Raw genomic sequence first — 18,921 nt, forward strand, 5'->3', positions numbered from 1 at the left:
GTTTAGGTATTAACACCATATTTGCGTCCTAAAAGGAAGTTGGCAGTTGGCTATTTTTCCAAAGAGTTTATATGGTATTGGAATTAATTGTTCTTTAATATTTGGTATTTTTTTTCTTAGAGAGTTCACGAATGGCTTGTTCAATTTCCTTTTCTAAAGTAGGGTTACTTAAGTATTGTATTTACACTTCCCTTAATCTCTGTAATTTATATTTTTGTAAACATTCACTCGTTTCACTTAGTCTGTCAGATTTATTGACATTGAGTTGGGGGTGTTTTTATTTCACTTGGTCCTAACAACTTCATGTGGTAGGTAGAGTATGTATTACTTACCATCTCTATTATAAAGGTAAAAGAATCAAATGACAGAGATGGTAAGAGACACTTTCAAGGTTAAAACAGGGACAGAAATAGGTTTCATCTCATGTCTCTGGATTCTGAGCCTGGTATTCTGACAGAAGAGTAAGAAATACAGTACCTAACTATGGGTTTGAGATTCTTTTTTTCAAGGGAAATTTATAATCATTCCTATCGCATTCTTTTCCAACAAATCAGTCATCAACACACACAGCAGCATGAAGTTCTGTCTTCACTGGAAAGAAGACAGGCAATAAAATATCCTTCTCTCTATGGTATACTTAGCAGCCAAGGCAGCCTGGGCTGGGGTAGTCACTCCTCTTTCAATCTGACAACCTTGCTCGTGCATGAACCTGATGACTTCACAGGTCACAAGTGCAAGACCCTCAGTTTTAGAGGAGACAGGCCATGGGCTGCTCAGTTGAGCTAATGGGAATCAAGGGCAATTGGGCCAGAATGCTACCTCTTCGAGCTTCTTCCCCATCTCTGCTCCACCCTCAGGGACCCATGACTTTATTACCTCATGCCATGAAAGTCACTAATAAAAACGCAAGCAATTAGCTGAAACCAAGAGCAGTAGCAAGGATTAGGGGGGGGAAAGGCAACCTCACACCAGTGGCAGATGTTAAAATAGAAGAAAAATGTCATAAAAGACCTTAACAATCATAAATTTAGGAAGGAAAAGTCAGCCAACTCTCCTTCAAAATATCCTGACAAATATCTGATGAAAGTTCTGAGACAAAGTCTTAGTGGAATGAGGCTTTAGTCAAAGAATTCTCAAAAGCATAAACCCTTTAAATTTCTTAAAAGTTCAATTTAAATATAAAATCAAGCTCACAACAAAGGAATATCAGTGACTCCCCATTAGCAACTTCTGTTCCCTTTTTAGACCCTTAATTCAATATTCAATCAACACAGGTAAATGTCTACTGACCCACCTCATGGGGTTGTTGTAAGGAACAAGAGGGTTTTGCAAACCTTAAATGTCAGCTATTATTATAAAATTCATTAGATATTTGCTACTATGAACACATTTCATTACATGTCTTAATTATAATTTTTTTAGGTTTGTTTTTTTTTTTGCAAGGCAAATGGGGTTAATTGGCTTGCCCAAAGCCGCACAGCTAGGTAATTATTAAGCGTCTGAGACCAGATTTGAACCCAGGTACTCCTGACTCCAGGGCTGGTGCTTTATCCACTGAGCCACCTAACTGCCCCTCTTAATTATAATTTTACTAAAACATCTTTTCTGAACAAGATTTTTAAAAAATGGTTCTTCCAGCCTAATATAATGATAATGATGATACTTCCATGCACTTTAGACTTTACAAAAAGTTGTTCCCACAACAACCTATGGAAGCTTGATAGTACAAGTAAAAGTTCTCATTTTACAAATGAAAAACTGGGTTTATTAGTTAACACAAAACTAGAAGTGGGAAATAAATCGCTCCAACTTTTGCTTGTCTCACAACACTATTTAGCTGGTAGTCCCAAATCTAGCACAACTGTCAAATACAAAAAAAAAAAAAAAAAAAAATCCATTACCTTAGAGGCAAGGTATCTCAAGGCACCATCTACTGGTCTCTGATGCTCAGGAGTACCAGGATAACTTGGGGCTTTCACTGTACTGGGAGAAGCTGTGGAAGCATTAGGTGAGAACAATGGGGTGAAAGGGAGATCCTGGCAAGGATCAGAACCTGTGGAAGAAAAAATAAAACCAGGATCCTATTTTTAAAAATTCTCAATTTTACGTCAAAAATATTAACAGAAAAACTAGTTCTCTTCAAATAGCTTACTCCTTAAGAAGAAACAAATATTTTTTCCCATCTTATTTTAAACATAATGAGCTTATCTCTTATACGTTATTTTTCTTCCTTAATGATATGATTTCTCTCATCACATTCAGCTTAGATCAATGTATACCATGGAAACAATGTAAAGGCTAATAGATTGCCTTCTGTGGAGGGTAGGGGGGAGGGGGAAGCAAGAATGGGGGGAAATTGTAAAACTCCAAATAAATAAAACTTTAATGAACTTAATGTTTAATAAGCTACAGGTGTTAAAAACATATTCTTCCTAACCACTAAAAAGGTGACATTCGAAGAATGTCACATCCCAAAGGACATATGCAAGGGTATGCATTTAAGCAGTTTATCTGGTTTCAAATTAATCATCTTTATGAATATACAAGGAAACCTTCAATACATATGAAAAGAGGATCTGGAAATCTTAAAAGAACTCTTGCATGGGCTTAGTCTATTGAACTGGCAAACCCTAAACCTTTGGATTTAATAGGCAACAATGAGTCAGGTCTCTCAATCACCCCACTCCCCAAGAAGTCTCAATACAAGTTCAATTCCATACCCTTCTCTCTCTTTCTCTCTCTCTCTCACACACACATTGCAGGTGTCCCTGCATCAAAAGGCAATGCCTCCCTCCCATCAATACTGGAAGTAGCCTGTGTTCAGAGAGAAGGCTGTGGTCATGGTACTACCCACTCCTTTGTACTCCTTCCCTGGGCCAGCAAAATGGCAGCATTGGGAAGGGAGTCAAGAAAGAGATGGAGGGCTTGGGATACAACACAAAGAGGACAAAATTCCTCCCCTTCCCATGTACCATCCAAACATAGAATGTAGTATTATTAAATCAGAATTTTTCAGTATGATCAAAAACTTCAATTAATTTTTTGTTTGTTTTAATGTAGCAGCTGGAACAACTTGAGAAACATTGATAATTTATGTTTACCACAACAGCAGTATCCTGAATTTCATTTCATATTAATAATATAACAAACTAGGCAACTAATTAAAGATGAGCATACTTTTAGGAGATGAACTGGGACTGTTTGAAGCAATCTGTCTCATGCGGCTCCCATGGCAGCTAAGTGCCACCAACTTAGAAATAATTGCAGTCTTCCCAAATCCCACATTTCCAACAACGACTGCTCCCCTATTTTCTGCCAACTCTGTATTCTTCAAGTTTTCTTCTATCAGTTGAAAGAGCCAATCCCTTCCAACGAACACAGAATCTGTTGTTATGCTTGGCACTTCAAACAACAGTGGCTTCAACAAAATGTCTTGTGGCTTGTAAGGGACAAACCGTGCTAGAAGGAAGAACAGTATAATTAGAAGAAAGTCAATGGTTTTATGCAATAAAATTCTATTAAGAGCATCATTTCAAAGACCATTTCATTGAAAATAGCATAAAAATTTCAGTATCTGCTCAGGATAAGATGAAATAATTCAAAAGAGACATTTGGTCCTTGGATTTAATGTTTTAGACCTAGGAAAAATTTATGTTAACTACAAACTAATAATTCAAAGTCTAGCAATACTACATTTCTTTGGCACTTTTTTAAGAGGATAGAAGGGAATGATGAGAGGAAGACTGGTGTCCTATCTTCTCTAAGCTGGAAATGCAGTGATCCTACTACTGTGGCACACAGAAACCTCAGGCTGCTGTTCCCAACATAGGTCAAGACACCAAATTGGGACAAGAATTAATGAGGGATGCCATTTTAGCTTTAGTGCTACTTACCGAGGCTCACAATTCACTAGCCTCAGTCCCTTCAAGTAGCAGACACTACAGGTATGTACTAAAATATCCAGTTGATCTTGGCAGTATCAATGAATTGACTAATAATTGAGAATCTAGTGTGTATAATGAAGTATTTTATGTGTGTGTCTGTACTTGAACCTAGCCCAAACATAGAGGAAATCTTCAGGGGATAGTTAATTCACCAGTTGTACAAGAAAATTAACAAAACTGAATTAGAATTACTAGGTTGAAGATACTTAAGGTCTAAAATGTCTGCATAAAAGGACCAAGTTGAGTCACTCTTTCTACTAGCTAGATTGTCCAAATAATTGAAGGCTATTCTTTTAAAATTTACAAAATGTTCAAAACAAATTTTAATTATTTAACTCTTTCTGAGTTAAATACTTCCATACTCCATACATAAAAAAATGTATGTACCTTTTATTAATGATACAGAGTTATCACCAAGAAGATTAATTGCTTCTAGTATTATACATAAGATGCCCTCAGGGAGAATTGAGGTTGTTGGTTCTACCTGCCTTTACTGACCTACCTGTCAGTTCTCTGCCCTCAATGCCTACAACAGGATTCCCCACATTCCCTTCCAAATTTCTGACCAAAAAAGTGTGTGTGTGTGTGTGTGTGTGTGTGTGTGTGTGTGTGTGTGAGAGAGAGAGAGAGAAGATAAACCAATTAATCCAGTAATATTATTTCATAAAACATTAAGTCTAATTGAAAGCCTGAGAGTGATCCTCTGCCTCTCCTGGGAAACAAAGTTGCTTGGACTTTTTGAAAAGTCACTTCCCTGACTCCTTTGGTGGTTCTTATTTACCTCTGGATCCTTTCCAGCATCTCTAACAGAACTCCTTCATACACTGAGCACTTAATAAATATTTACAGATTGGAAGCCTAATCACCAAAAAAAGAGTCTCAATAAAACAACTTCAACAACAAAAATGATAATGATATTCAGACCTGAGGACTTTTTGAATGAGTGGGTTTTGATACCCTAAAAGCATTTAAGCCTCTACCCCATTATCAGTCCAATACAAAGCAGAGAGGACAGCAAACAAATTTTAACAGTTCTTGTCCTCAAGTTTACTTTCTATTGGGGAGATTAAGAGGCTAATATTTAGAATAAGAAAATTATATCTGAAGGAAAAAATTATTATTAAAACTTTGACAAGATTATAAATAAAAGATCAATCCAAAAATTCATTAAAAATATTTTTTCAAACTCAGATTCCCACAGATCTTAAATATTAGTCTGTTTCAAATTTAAGATTACATCATTTTCATAGTAAGGATGAATTTATCTTTTTTTTCTCAAAGAATCAAAGCTCAACTTAAATGATTTACAAATTTTCTGGAGTAATTCAGCAGGCTTTCCTAAAGTATTTTTTTTTGAAAGGGGGTAGGAAGAAACGTGAATTTATCTGACAGCAGTAAATAGTTCATGCTAATAAATCTTTACAAGAATCTAAGTGACTTCTTTCCAAGAAAGGATAGAGCAGCCACTAGGGCTTAGACCCTCAACAATTCTATGACCACAAGCTACTAGAGTAATATAACAACTTTAAATATTCTTTAGTTATCCATATGTCTGTTTTTGTAAAAGGAAAAATATAACATGTAGAGTCTACAAAATTTTTAATTATGTTCATTTTTTTCTGGTCCCCTCAAACCCAAGATTTCATTTTGAGTATGTGTATGTGTGTTGGGGTCGGGGGTATGAGGGCACATAACTATCTATAAGGATTAGTAAATATGATGCAAATGGAAACACCAGGGATAGTTTGCGTTACCCTGAAACTGTAATTACAGGTCCTTTTTCTACAACCACAATGAGTAAATAAATAATAAGCAATATTTCCCCCAGGGCAAAGATGCAAGAGGACTTCTCCATCTTTGTTGGCTAAAATAGCTAGTGTCCTATTAGGTAAGGCTGCTGACATTCACAATTCCAAGTTTCAGATATGTGAAAACAAATGCATTGATAGGTGGCCAAGCAAACCTTCAGAACCAAAGTAACTGTGCAGATAGAAAAAAAAAATTAAACTCAAAGCCGCTGGGTTTTTAAAATCTGAGATGAGCATGTGTCATTCCCATGATTCACAGTTTACCACTGAAGAACATTTATTTTAACTCTATAGCAATATTTGACACCAATAACATCCCTTGGTTTCAATGGCTTGTCCCTACACTTTATTAAACTAATTTCAGTGCATACACCCTAAGTCACATTTTAAAAAACAGTCACTAACTAAACACTGACAAATTACCAAATGTTCAATAAACCTGTGTTGAATAAATGAGTTTCGTCCATTACAAAAGAGACATTCAAGGCAAATACCTTTAATTTCTGGCTGTGCTCGACCTCCTGCAGTATTATGCCATGGCAATCTAATTGAAGTTCGAAGGGGAGCATTCCTCTGTCCATCTAAGTAGCTCAAATCTTCCAACTTGGTTGAACTTGTTGCTGTGTTATTGAAATTAAATGCAATGTCTTTAAAAACATATTTCAATAATATACAAAAAATACAATAATATACAAAAAATCTCTTCCACCATATATTGGGTACAATTGAATGTGGTTTCAAGTTCTTCCTTAGCGACAAGAAAAAAAGACTAAAGCTCTAACTAAAATTTTTATGACTAGCCTGGCAATTACTTATTCCTCAATAAAAGTTCAACTCTCAAGAAAACATACAGGCAAGGCATCTAGACTTCCTGCTTACCCTAGTGAGTCTACCTGAAGTTAGTAGGAAACCTAATCTTGAAATAACTACTATACTTAAAATTTCAAGTCATCCATAGCACCAATAATCCTCCTCCTTAGTGAAATGGGAGTCCCATAGAGTCTTTCTCAAAAGTCAACCAATTTGTAACACTCCAAGCTTTTAAAGTTTAAAAACAGGTTTCAATTTTATTGATGCCTTTTTTATATCATTATTATTTCTCAATAACTATACCTCCTACCAGTCCTTCCTTTTTTTTAAATATAATCTTATTTTAAACAATAACAAATGAAATGAACACTTCTAAACACATAGTAAAATAGAAAAAGGGAATTGTTCCTTAAGCTGCAGATCCTTGTAATACAGCTCGTTTTTCTTTTTAAGTATATAGTGAGTTCAAATTTTAGTTTTAAAAGCTTTCCTGCTTGCTTATTCTTCTTTCTGGACTTCATTTTGTTCTCTTCTCTACATTTTAAAATAATTGAATTTTTTTCTGAAAAAAATATTTGTCATGTTCAATATTTTGTAGGCCAGTAATACAAATTAAAAAGCATTTGTTACTATGTGCTAAATACTGGGGTACCCAGAAAAAAAACCCAAATGAACAAAAACAAGATCAACAAGAACACAGACCTTTGTGTCTGATTTAAATATATGCTGATGTATTAAACACAAAACTCAATTCAAATAAATTGTTCATTTCATTAAAATTAAAAAGTACACAATCAAAGTTTTAGTTTTTGTAATCTAAATGATTTATTTACAAATACTACACTACAATAAAAGAAAAAATTAAATTTGCATGATGAAGCTTATGAGTTTCTTCAACCACAATAAAAGATGCTACTGGTCTTAGACAAATGGATTTCTGTCAAACTGATATAATGAGCACATGGTACTGCTATTTTCAAGGATCTATCTCACTCTGCCATGGCAAATTCCTGGCTGGGCAAATTCTGATTCTAGCTAAGTCCCTGCAGTGCTAGCATGCGGAGTGTAAGGATGAAAATTCCAAGGACCTGGGCTTCTTCGGATTAGTCACAATCACCAGCAGAGCTGGATGATGAGGGGCAACATTCTAACAACTTGACTTTGCCACTACATTTTCCTTCCTATTAAAAAAAAAAATTCAGGCCATGACAGAATGCCTCAATTACCTCATCTGCCCTTGGTTGGTATCACTCCTTGTTCTCACTTCCCTGTTATCCAGGCTCACATTCCCCTTGTGTTATTCTCCATATGGTAAGCATAAATTTTCACTAATCACTTTCCCCACACCACGAAAATCCATTCTTCTGGGAGCCTGTGGTTAACCACCTCAGACTCATGAAGGCAACAGGAATTGACTTAGTCCTACAGTATATTTCTGAGTTCAGTGCTCTTTTTAAAACATAACATTGTTTGTGGTAGGAGCTACCAAGTTGTTTGGCCCAAAAAAGAAAGAAAAAGAAAATTTAAGAGTATCCTCAAAATGTTTTATTTTTAGAAACATGAGCATAAAGGTTGCCATTGACATATGTAGAAACTACATATTCAGTCAGACTAATGAGAGAGAAACATAAAGGGGGCAACATCATATAGCAGAAAGAATGCTGAATTAGGACCTGGCCTAGGTCTGCTATTTATTACGTGTGTGGCCTTGGGCAACTCAGTTAACTTTTCTAGGTCTCAGTTTCCTCATTATATAAAAAAGAGTGAGTTGGACTGGATGGTCTCTGAGATTCCTTTAGTTCTAAATTTATAGGATCCTGACAACTTATAAATGCTGGTAGTGGGAAGACCCTACTAACATAGGTCAGGGAGTTTCTTCCTCAAAATCTGACTACCTATTCCCATTCTTATTCTCCTCCCTTCTATTTTTGAAGAAGAGGAGCCTATCCTGGACAAGACTGAACCTAGAGTACTCCTCAAACTTCTTAGAAAGCCTGTGCTCCAGCCTTTCCCTCTACAAGTCCATTGCTCTCTGCTTAGAAAATTAATGGGGTTTTTTTAATCAGTTTTAAAAAACAAAATCTCTCTCTCTCTCTCTCAAATTCTTTAAAAAAAATGAAGACCATTCTGCAAGTGAACTCCATTCCCTCAACTCTTGAATCTTATTTTAATCTAGTTTCCATACCACAATTTTATGGGAATGACCCTCCAAAAATTGTCTGTCAGAAGGCCTATCAATCACCAAATCCAATATCCTTTCTTTAACCTTCATTATCCATAACCCCATTATAGAATCTGATAAGGTGAACAAATGTCTTTTGTATGAATCCTTTTCTACTTTTAACTCCAGGGTACTCTTCCTGCTCTCCTAGTTTTCCAACCATTTCTTCTTTTTCATTTCATTAATATGGATATTTCCCAGGAGTCTGCCCTAACAGTTTCATGTTCTTTTTCTTGGTGACAAACAGAAAAATGGATGGATGGATGGATGGATGGAGAGATATAGAGAGTCAAAAAATCATTTATTGAGCAATTGCTTTGTGCTAGGGATTGTTTTAAGTGGTGAGAATATCAATATGAGCAACCAAGAAAGTCCCTGACCTCAAGAGCTTACAGGAGAAGAGAATAAATAAAGGGGTGAAGAGCAACATCTCAGAGAAGACAATCATAGCAGCAAGGAGAGGAGAAAGCCAAGGGAAGAGCCAGAAAGGCTTGAGCCAAAAAATATAAGGCAAAAATTTATCACCTATCAGTGTGAGGGGAGGGTGGCCAGAGACAGAGGTGATGACCTCCTCTGCTCCTACAACTATTGTCTCTGAGGATAACTTCTGAACTGGATCATCAGTGCTAAACCTGAATTTTAACTACCTATCAAATATTTCCACTTAAATGTTCTGAAAGCACCTCAAGCTGAACATTATTTAAAATGGATTTCATTACTTTCCCCTTAAAGCTGCTCCTCTTCCTGATTTCCCTATTTCTGTTAATGGCACCATCATTCTCCCACCAAGGTTACATAGACAGTAAGTGAACAGTCTTGGCAGCGGGTGTCTCCACACTGGGAGTTCTCTGACCAATAAAATTGCAGGGTCTACCCCTTTCCCCAAAAGGAAACTATATTATTATAACATAGAAAAGAAGCTCTTAGATATGGTTAAGAAAAATGGTTTAGAAATCTTATATATTGCTGTTTCTGTGACCTAAGCAGAGCTATGTATTAAGAATATTTCAACTCACAATAATACATGATGATTAAAGTGGGGAAAGATAAGGCAGAAAAACCAATTAGAAACTCTTGCAAAAGCTGGGGAAACACATGTATAATCTAGGTCAGATTGCTTGCTGTCTTGGGGAGGAGAGGGGGAGAAAAATTTGGAATTCAAAATTTTATAAAAAACGAATGCTGAAAATTGTCTTTATATTGCAATTGGAAAAAAACAAAATTCTATTTACATTTAAAAAAAAGAACACAAGGGAAAAATAATAAAAACCAAAGGGAGAAAGGAGAAGGGCCTAAAGAGTAGCTATGTGAGGGGAGATAAAGTGACAGATGAAAGATGTTCTGAATTGACAAGATTTGGCAACAGATTGGATACATAAGGTGAGTGAAACTCAGTAATGACATTGTTTCAGACCAAAAAAAGAGTCATCTCTGATGTATCCCTTTCCCTCATATCCAATCTGTTCCCAAGTGCTGCCAACTCCATCTTCACATCCCCCCCCCCCATTTCTGCCTTTGGCACCTCCTTTCCACTCACAAGCCCCACCCTAGCCCAGGCTTTCATCATCTCTTCACTCAGATACTGTAATAAATAGTGAGCCGGTCGCATTGTCTCCAGTCTCTCCCTTCACCCAGACCTGTGATTTCAACACTATCAAGACAACCCAGAGAAGAAACTCCAACTACCAGAGTACGTTGATATCTCTTCTGCATCTGGGGGCAGCTGAGATGTTCAATGACCTTCCTGGGGTCATACAGGCAGAATGTGTCCAAGGCCAAGACTCTTGTGGTCAGCCTCTCTCCACTACACCAAGATGCCCCCATGTGTATATGGCATCTGGTGATTATAATGTATTTTATCCATAATTACTCTTTTAATCTTCACAGCAGACCTGGTAAGGTAGACTGAACAAGTATTTGTTATCCAGATTTAGAAGATGAGACAAGGCCTACTCATGTCATGATCACCTGGCCAATAATTAGGATAGTCAGAATTCGAACCCAGGTCTTCTGATTCTAAAAATCAAACTTTTTTTCCCCCCATATGTGTATGTATGGGTGTGAAGGTGAAAGTGATGAGGCAGCTAATTAGTGTGGCAGAGAGCCCTGGGCCCGCAGTCAAGAAAAGCTGAGTACAAATTCAGCCTTAGACTAGCTGTGTAACTCTGAGCAAGTCACTTAACCACTGTTTACCCCAGGTTCCTCAACTATAAAATGACAATAATAACAGCACCTACTTTACAGGATTACTTTAAGGATCAAATGAGATAATATTTTTTAAAGCAGAATTAATTACTATATTTATACATACCTTCCCTATTCCTATTTTGTGTTATATTACATGTAAATTATTACATATGTTTAGAAATACATTATGTGTAATTATAAATATTTATAAATGTGCATATACACATTCACTCTATATAAACATACTTACCCCCACTAAAATCAGAGTCTACTTATGCAACATCACTGATTTTTTTTTTTGTTTGCTTCTATTTTGCAATGGAATTGGGAGTTAAGTGACTTATCCTGAGTTACACAACTATTTTCTGAGGTTGAATTTGATCTCAAGTTCTCCACTGGTGTTCTATTCACTGTGGGACCTAGCAGCCCCTATGGTACTGTTTTAAAGCTACATTTTTTTCCCTTCAATTACAACATATAAAAAGCCTCATACAGCTCACCAAAATCTCTACAATAAAGTAAATTCTCAATATTTCTTTTCAGATGCTTCTCTTCTAATCTATTTCACAAGTTTGTATTCAAGATTTGCTTGGCAAATCTTAAAACACGATATCAAAAGGGTACATATCCTCTTCTTTCTCCTTTTATAAATGCTTGTCTGAGCTAACACATTTCCATTACAACCAATGCCCTGGACCAGAGCTTAGCTCTTAATACACAATATAGGTTCATACCAGTATGGAAGAATTAAAAATAAAAACTAGGAGAAACAGTAGTAGTCAAAACCCCATGCTAACCACTTTACTAATTTTGCCAGCAATGTAAAATGCCGCTTCACCTAAACTCAGGAGACATTTTTGAAGTCGTCTTTCTCTTTTTTCACTTGTCCCTGAAATCTTGTCAATTATTCATCTTTAAATTTCCTGGTATTCATAGAAGGCTTTTTAAAAAATAAGACAATAAAGAATATGACAATTAAATAATCCCCACTTGTAAAAGGAGATAACTCCATACTGGAATGTCTTGAAAAGAACACAACGTGGGAAACAGGAGATATAAATTCAAAAACCTACTCTACAACATACTATCACCCTAGAAAGAAATATTAACTCTTTTCTGAGATCTCTAATGAGGAAGGAAATGAAGGCAGTTCAACTATTTAGAAACCTTAGTACACACATTCATTCAGCAAATATGTATCAAGCACCTACTTATTTCTATAACACCTCAGGGGCAGTATGATCATTTGAGGGAAAAGAGATAAATAGTCCCAGAGAAGGAATGACAGAGGGTAGCCTTTCCCACTGGTCTTCAGATGTGGAAGATTATCTCTCATAACTATTTCAACAAGCATTTATAAGGCCAGGCCCTATGCTAAGCCTAGAGAGATACAAAACTGAAACAGACCTTGCTCCCAGGGTGATTATAATCTAATGAGAAAAATGATTATGGTGTTGAGAAACTAGAGAAAAACAAGGAACAATGGGAATTTATACAGCATGACAAAACATTTCAAGAGAAAAATGGTTGCCCTAAAAGGTGGTCAATTATACATTTCTAAAGATCTTTAGAAAAAGTTTGGATGATCACTGAAGATCTGTCCTCATGAGGGTTGAACTGAAGTCTTTAACAGTGTAATTCTGTGTTAAACCTCTCTCAGCCCCAATTTCTATAAAATTCAGATAATTTTCATATTCCCTACCTCACAGTGTTGCAAAGAGGATCAAATTAGAAATTATATGGAAAGTGATTTGCAAATCTTTTAAGTGCTATATGTCAGATATCATTATTGTTAATCAAAATAAAATTAGTAGCCAATAAATATTTATTCAACACTTCCTAATTGTCTGGCACTGGGGATACAAAGAAATGGGGAAAAAAATAGTCTCTGGACACAAAACCTCACTTTCTAATGCAGTAGACAACATACACATAACTAGGTGCATGCGAGATATATACAGTTAAAGGAGAAGAAAGCTCAAAAGGGAAGACTCTCCCCAAGAAGATGAAGCTTCAGTTGAGTCCTAAAGAAAACAAATCCAAAAGTAGTAACTTTTTAATTCCAACTTTGTGATAAAGAAAAGTTGAGAGGGGAGAGAAAAAATGTAGAAACAGTCCCTGTTCTCAAGGAGCTTGGAGAACAACAAGGAGAAAATTACGATGGTGTTGGTAAAAGACAGGAAAGGCAGTGTTGGCAGACTCATCAGTGTAAACAAGCGCACCATCAGGTACTGCTATCCAAAACAGAAGAAAGGAATTTGAAATCTGAATGTCTTTTGTATTCGCTATTTTTAGAAACTGACTCACTCCTCTAGCTTCAAAATAGTAAATGAGAGCTTTCTCTCCAGTCTGATTAGGCTCTCCAATCCAATGGAACTCACTCTAGATCAGTTTGTTAAGAGGCTTGCAGGGCTGTCTAGAAAACTGAAGAGAGGAGAGATAGATGTAGAGCTGCTGGCCTTAGGGATCACCGAGCCAAGGAGATAATTTGGGCATCCATGAGTTTGGATAGGAAAAAAATTAATGTTTATTTTCACTAATCTCTAACTGAAATTAATATTTCCTTCAATTATGAATGAACATTCTGAGAGGAGTGTTCATAGTCTTACCAGACTGTCAAACAGGTCATGATGCTAAAAAAAGTTAAGACCTCCCCAACCCTGATCTAGCCAATAGCCTTCTAATCTGACTGAGAAGAAAACAGAATTCCAGAGACATCCAATGACATCCTGTTCAAGGAAAATATTGCTGCACATTGTGTAAAGCTAGGACAGCGATAGAGGGGAATAACAATATGCTCCTCAAAGGCACTTATTCACTGGTCTGTCAGAGGGTCAAACTCTCTTTATAATTAATATTAACTAGATTACCAGAGTATGCTAAACATTGTTCAAGAAAAGGAAGGTCAGTAAGACAGATAAAAGCTGTGGTTTCTGGCTACAATCCATTAATAACTCTTCTCAACAACAAAATTAATTGCATCTTTGAAGGACTCAATATTCCTCATGATATCTGGATGCGTTTCATTTTCCAGAAGGCTCAGGAACCAGTTACATTGGTAGGAGAAGAAAAGGGGCTTCAGCAGATCCAGGCAAATTGAAACATATGCTGAAACTCCAAGTAGTGAGTGGATCAACCCTACCATCAAAGGCAAATGCCAATAGTCTCCACCTCAATTACTAGTTTGAGTTTCACAAAAACTGGATGGCAATTATTTGAGTTTGTGGGTTTCCTGGACTTTTAAAGTGGTCTTCTATGACCCACTTAAGCAAATTTCATGACAACAAAAAAAGTGGTCAAATATAATTGAGTTCTATTATGCAAGATTCTGAATTAAGAGGGGGAGGGAAGGAGTGCATGGAGAGCCTGAGGTCTTGGAATATCTACAATATACACAAGAGGCTAACATTTTGAAAGTCAGGCAGCTAGTATTTATTAGGCACATCTTATGCACCTAATAATTTGCTAAACCCTGAGATATAAAAATGGTATGACAAATACATTAATGTTATTAAAATGTGATGCAATAAAATCTATATAAAATAAACATGTAATAAGTTCATAGAACACCGCATTCAATCAAATTCAAACAGTTTTCCTGTTACACCAAATACTTTTAGAACAAAAGTCTCTACTGAATGAAAATCATTTCAAACTCTAAATGAACCTTGCTATTCCTACTCAAGATTCTTTGTAGTAAACTGAACTAGTTTAGACAACACTGTAATGTCCAAGTGGTTTTATAGTTCTAAGAAGATTTAACCAGTAATGTAACCAGCAACGATAGGTGACTGCTCAGACGGGTTGTCAATTTTATTCTGCTTCTTTGGCACAGGGTGAGGAAGGGGAGAAGGACTAAGCAGAGAGGTAGAAGAATGATAGCCTAAAATGGGGAAGGGAAGATGAGGTTAGGACCAAGATCAGACAGCAACCTCTACACAAAATATCATCCAGATTAGATTTTCACTTGGGTTAATCTCCTCAAAATGCAAGGAATTCTGGGAGAGACAGGTCCACCCATAAGATTTTCATTTAAACATCTACATATTATGTCCAATAAATTGTGTAAGGCATTGGGAAAATATAGAATGATAAATAAAATAAGTTGCTTGCACTCAAGGAACTTGTGAATTAGTAGGGAAGATAAAACATAGAAGAATATAAATTAGAATATAAGGGAAATAAATGTGAGATTACTTGGGGAAGAAATAAGCAACTCACATCCAGACAACATCTTAAAATTTACAAAAGCTTTCATCAAAGGGACTTGTACAGGGACACTGTACAGGTACTATTATTCCCATTTCTCAGATGGGCAAACAAATTCAGAAAAGTGAAGTGATTTATTTAGGGTAATGTAAATAGTTAATATAAGTATAAATATAATATATATATATGAAATATAATAAGATAATTTGAACCCACACCTCTCTTGACTCCTATCATTCTCCTACTTTCCAAAGGAAAAATATATCACAGTTTGAAGTAAAGGTATCAGAGGAGACTGACATCTGAACTATGTCTTTCAACAGGTATGAACAACTAGTATGAGGAAAATGACAGATTAAAATGTGTGAGGGATAGCAATTAATTGTAGTTGGGTTGGAAAATGTGGAAAGTTATGAAATAGGTCAGGGAAGGAAGGTAAGTTATAGGAAGAGACTCCAAGCTAAGGAGGTAAGGTAAATGATGTAAGAGTTGGGGGCAGTTAAATGACTTGATCAGACCCACACACTAGGGAAAGACTTCTGGCAGCAGCATTTTAGAAAAGAATAAAACAGAAAGAAACTAAAACTAGAAAGACCTGTTAGGAGACTATTGCCAAAGTCCAGGCAAGAGGTAGTGAGGGCTTGAATTAAGGCAATGGTTATGGGAATAGAAAGGAAGAAGCAAATATGAGAAACACTGGATCAGGGGTGAGAGGACACAATGTCTGATTAGATATGGGAGAACTTATCATTTGTTTTTATTTTTAATCTTCATATTCCCAGTGCATGTGCCCGTAAATTAATAACTAAACTGCCAAATGACTTCCAAGTTTCCAGCATGAGAAAGAACAATTGTAGATAGTATCCACAAGTCAGGAGGAAGAAGTACTAATATAAGAGGGGAAATAATGACAGTTTTAGACACACTGAATTTGAAGTGCCTCTCAAGAGTTTTCTTTCCTAACTGAATCCAACTAAGGACAAGGGGCATGGAATGGTCTTTTCAGATACAAGGGCAAGGCAGGCCCAACAGGCCACTAGTGAGGAGTTTTTGATAAGAGTGGGTAAAAGAAGGAACAAGGAGCCATCTATGGGTGTTGAGCAAGGGGATGATACAGAAGGCAAACAAAGGAGGCACTAGACAAGCTTCACTTACTTGGTAGTTTTATCCATAGCTGTGGTTATAGCAGGGGGAAATGACAAAAATCATAGAGCCAAAAAGAACAATGAGGAGCAATTTGGTATTGCAGTTGTTCAGTTTTTTTCAATTTTGTCTGACTAGCTGTTACCCCATTTGGGGTTTTCTTGGCAGAGATATTTGAAGTGATTTGTCATTTCCCTCTCCAGCTCATTTTATAGATGAGGAAACTGAGGCAAACAGGGTTGAGTGACTTGTCTAGACACATCTAATAAGTGTCTAAGGACGAATTTGAACTCAACAAGATATGTCCTCCTGAGTCCAGGCCCAGCTCTCCATCCACTGGGCCACCTAGCTGCACTGGGGATGAACTAGGTCAACTTTATAACATTCCCCTTAATTATTTTAAACAGCTCAGGGAACAGAGACCCAGAAAGAGGAGGCAATTTACAGTCATTCATTTAAAAAAAGTAGCAATGCAACCTCAGAACCAAATTTTAAAACTCTTAGTCTAGTGCCCTATCCATTAAATCATTCCTCTGAGAACCAGTTCCAACTTTGGGACAAATGCCATAAGTTGTTGCTGATGTCATGTTATAGTTTATAACTCCCTTACTCTCTCAATATGATACCCAGCAGGTCCCATGGTTCCTTATTACCCAACGTTTAGTTTACCATAGATACACAACACTGCATTATACTTCTAAGCCATTAATAAACACAGAAAATTATAGTACTCGCTTTCTCCCCTTCCCAACTCAGGATATGTTTTTAGTTATTCAGTGATGTAAACTAGGAAAAAATGAACAAATCCATTAGGCTAATTTGCCCCTGCTTAGTCCCTGGCTTGGTCTTCATGCCACAGGAGGTCTAACTCAAGAGTGAATGTGATGAGGCTAATGAACAAGCATAGCGGAAAACTGGGAAGCTAAGCTCTATAATCACAGCAGTGTACTGGAAAATCTTGGCTCACATGCATCATCGATTCAGATGGCAGGGGACTGGAGAGGAAAACACCAAGCAGAAAAGGGGCCCTAAATAGGGCAGTTATTTTTCTATCTCAAAATTAACGTCCTAATGGATTTTCAGTTTTAAAAACAGCTTAAGTTGAATACAACTTTGCCTTCTGCAGGATTTAACAGAGAGATGAAATTCTACAATAATGCAAATGAACAGTCAGTCAACAGAAACAGGTAAGAAGTGTTTGAAAAACCAGGGTTAAATCTATCAGGGTTAATGGGGAAAAAATGAACACCATGAATAATCATGATTCATTGTGTTCTCCTGTATTTTTCCACAGCACTGCTAACTTGTGATGGGATGAAAATCTTTTCTGGAATGGAGTTATTATCTGCTCACTGGAAGTGAATTAAATAAGACATTTTGGAGGTTCTTTCATTATGATTATTTATCTGTTACTAAAGAGTTAGAACATATGACATACCATTGCCACCCTTAGACATACAAACACACATGCAGAGCCCACCATCATCACCACCACCAATGAGAGTGGTAAGAAAAACTTGAAATATCTGACATAGATCTTGGCTACCACTATGAAATATGGAACACTACTAGCTGTTTGTTGTTTTATTATTGTTGTCCCAGACCTATAATTTCATTGCAATAGAGAATACCTCATTAATAAACCTTTTCTACCAATGTGGCTTATCACATAGTTTCAAGAAAGTTTCTTGTGATATAAAGAGTTTAAGTTAATTGCCCAAGGGTACATAGATCCTACATGTCAGAAGTGGAACTTAAACCCAGGTCCTCCTAACTCTACAACTGGTTCTTTCTTCCTTATGCCACTGTGCTCTGACCATTACTGTTAAATCTTATGAGGAGTATCACATTTAATAGTCCTTTAGTTTGGGGAGCTTCCTTTTGTTTTTGGCGTGTGTGTGTGTGTGTGTGTGTGTGTGTGTGTGTGTAGAAACTCCTTCTAGAATTCATGGGAAGGCTAACATGAGATGATATTTCATGAAGTAAGTAGAACCAGAAAAACAACATACACAGACTACACCAGTGTAAACAGAAAGAACAAGAGAACAAAACTGAATGTACTTTAATTATAATGATCATGCTTGGCAGCAGAAGAGATGAATCGATGAATCTCCTCTCTTCACTTGAAAAGATGTTTGGGGGTGGAGGTGGTATGCATGCTGTCAAGCAAGGCCAATGCTGGTTAGTTTTTTTGAACTAAAAAAAAATCTTTGTTACAAGGCTCTCTCAAGATGGGACACATTTGCTAATGAATATGAAGTGAGAGGAAAAAGCATAATAAAACAAAAAAAAATCTTCTACATTTACAGAGTTATCAACTACTCTTTAATCTATGCCTTAGAGAGTGGTCTGAGACACTTAGAGGTCTGAGACCAATTGACTTATGCATCACTATAGTGTCAGAAGCAAGATTTTAACCAGATATGCCTGACTCCAAACTCAGCATCCCATTCACTAAATCTCCCTTTAACTTACAGCTAATTCAAGAAAAATATCAACTACAAATAAGAAATAAAATAAAAACCTTAGCAGATCCCTTTATTAACATACTACATAAGAGCACAATATATAAACATTCACCAGATAAAGCTACAAATAA

General features: G+C 36.4%; 1 protein-coding gene across 7 annotated transcripts in view; it reads right to left on the bottom strand.

The window, feature by feature from the left end:
* Nucleotides 1-18,921, bottom strand: part of TANC1 (tetratricopeptide repeat, ankyrin repeat and coiled-coil containing 1) — a 261,532-nt gene that overhangs the window by 58,323 nt on the left and 184,288 nt on the right. For all 7 annotated transcript variants that reach the window (XM_074215910.1, XM_074215909.1, XM_074215916.1 and 4 more), the window contains 3 exons: nt 6,247-6,372; nt 3,178-3,459; nt 1,902-2,053 (listed from right to left, as the gene is read on the bottom strand). In XM_074215910.1, coding sequence (XP_074072011.1) covers nt 1,902-2,053; nt 3,178-3,459; nt 6,247-6,372 — 560 coding nt within the window. The remainder of the gene's footprint in view (nt 1-1,901; nt 2,054-3,177; nt 3,460-6,246; nt 6,373-18,921) is intronic.

The sequence above is a fragment of the Macrotis lagotis genome, chromosome 1 (genome assembly GCF_037893015.1).
Source record: "Macrotis lagotis isolate mMagLag1 chromosome 1, bilby.v1.9.chrom.fasta, whole genome shotgun sequence".
In the NCBI taxonomy this organism is placed as follows: domain Eukaryota; kingdom Metazoa; phylum Chordata; class Mammalia; order Peramelemorphia; family Peramelidae; genus Macrotis; species Macrotis lagotis.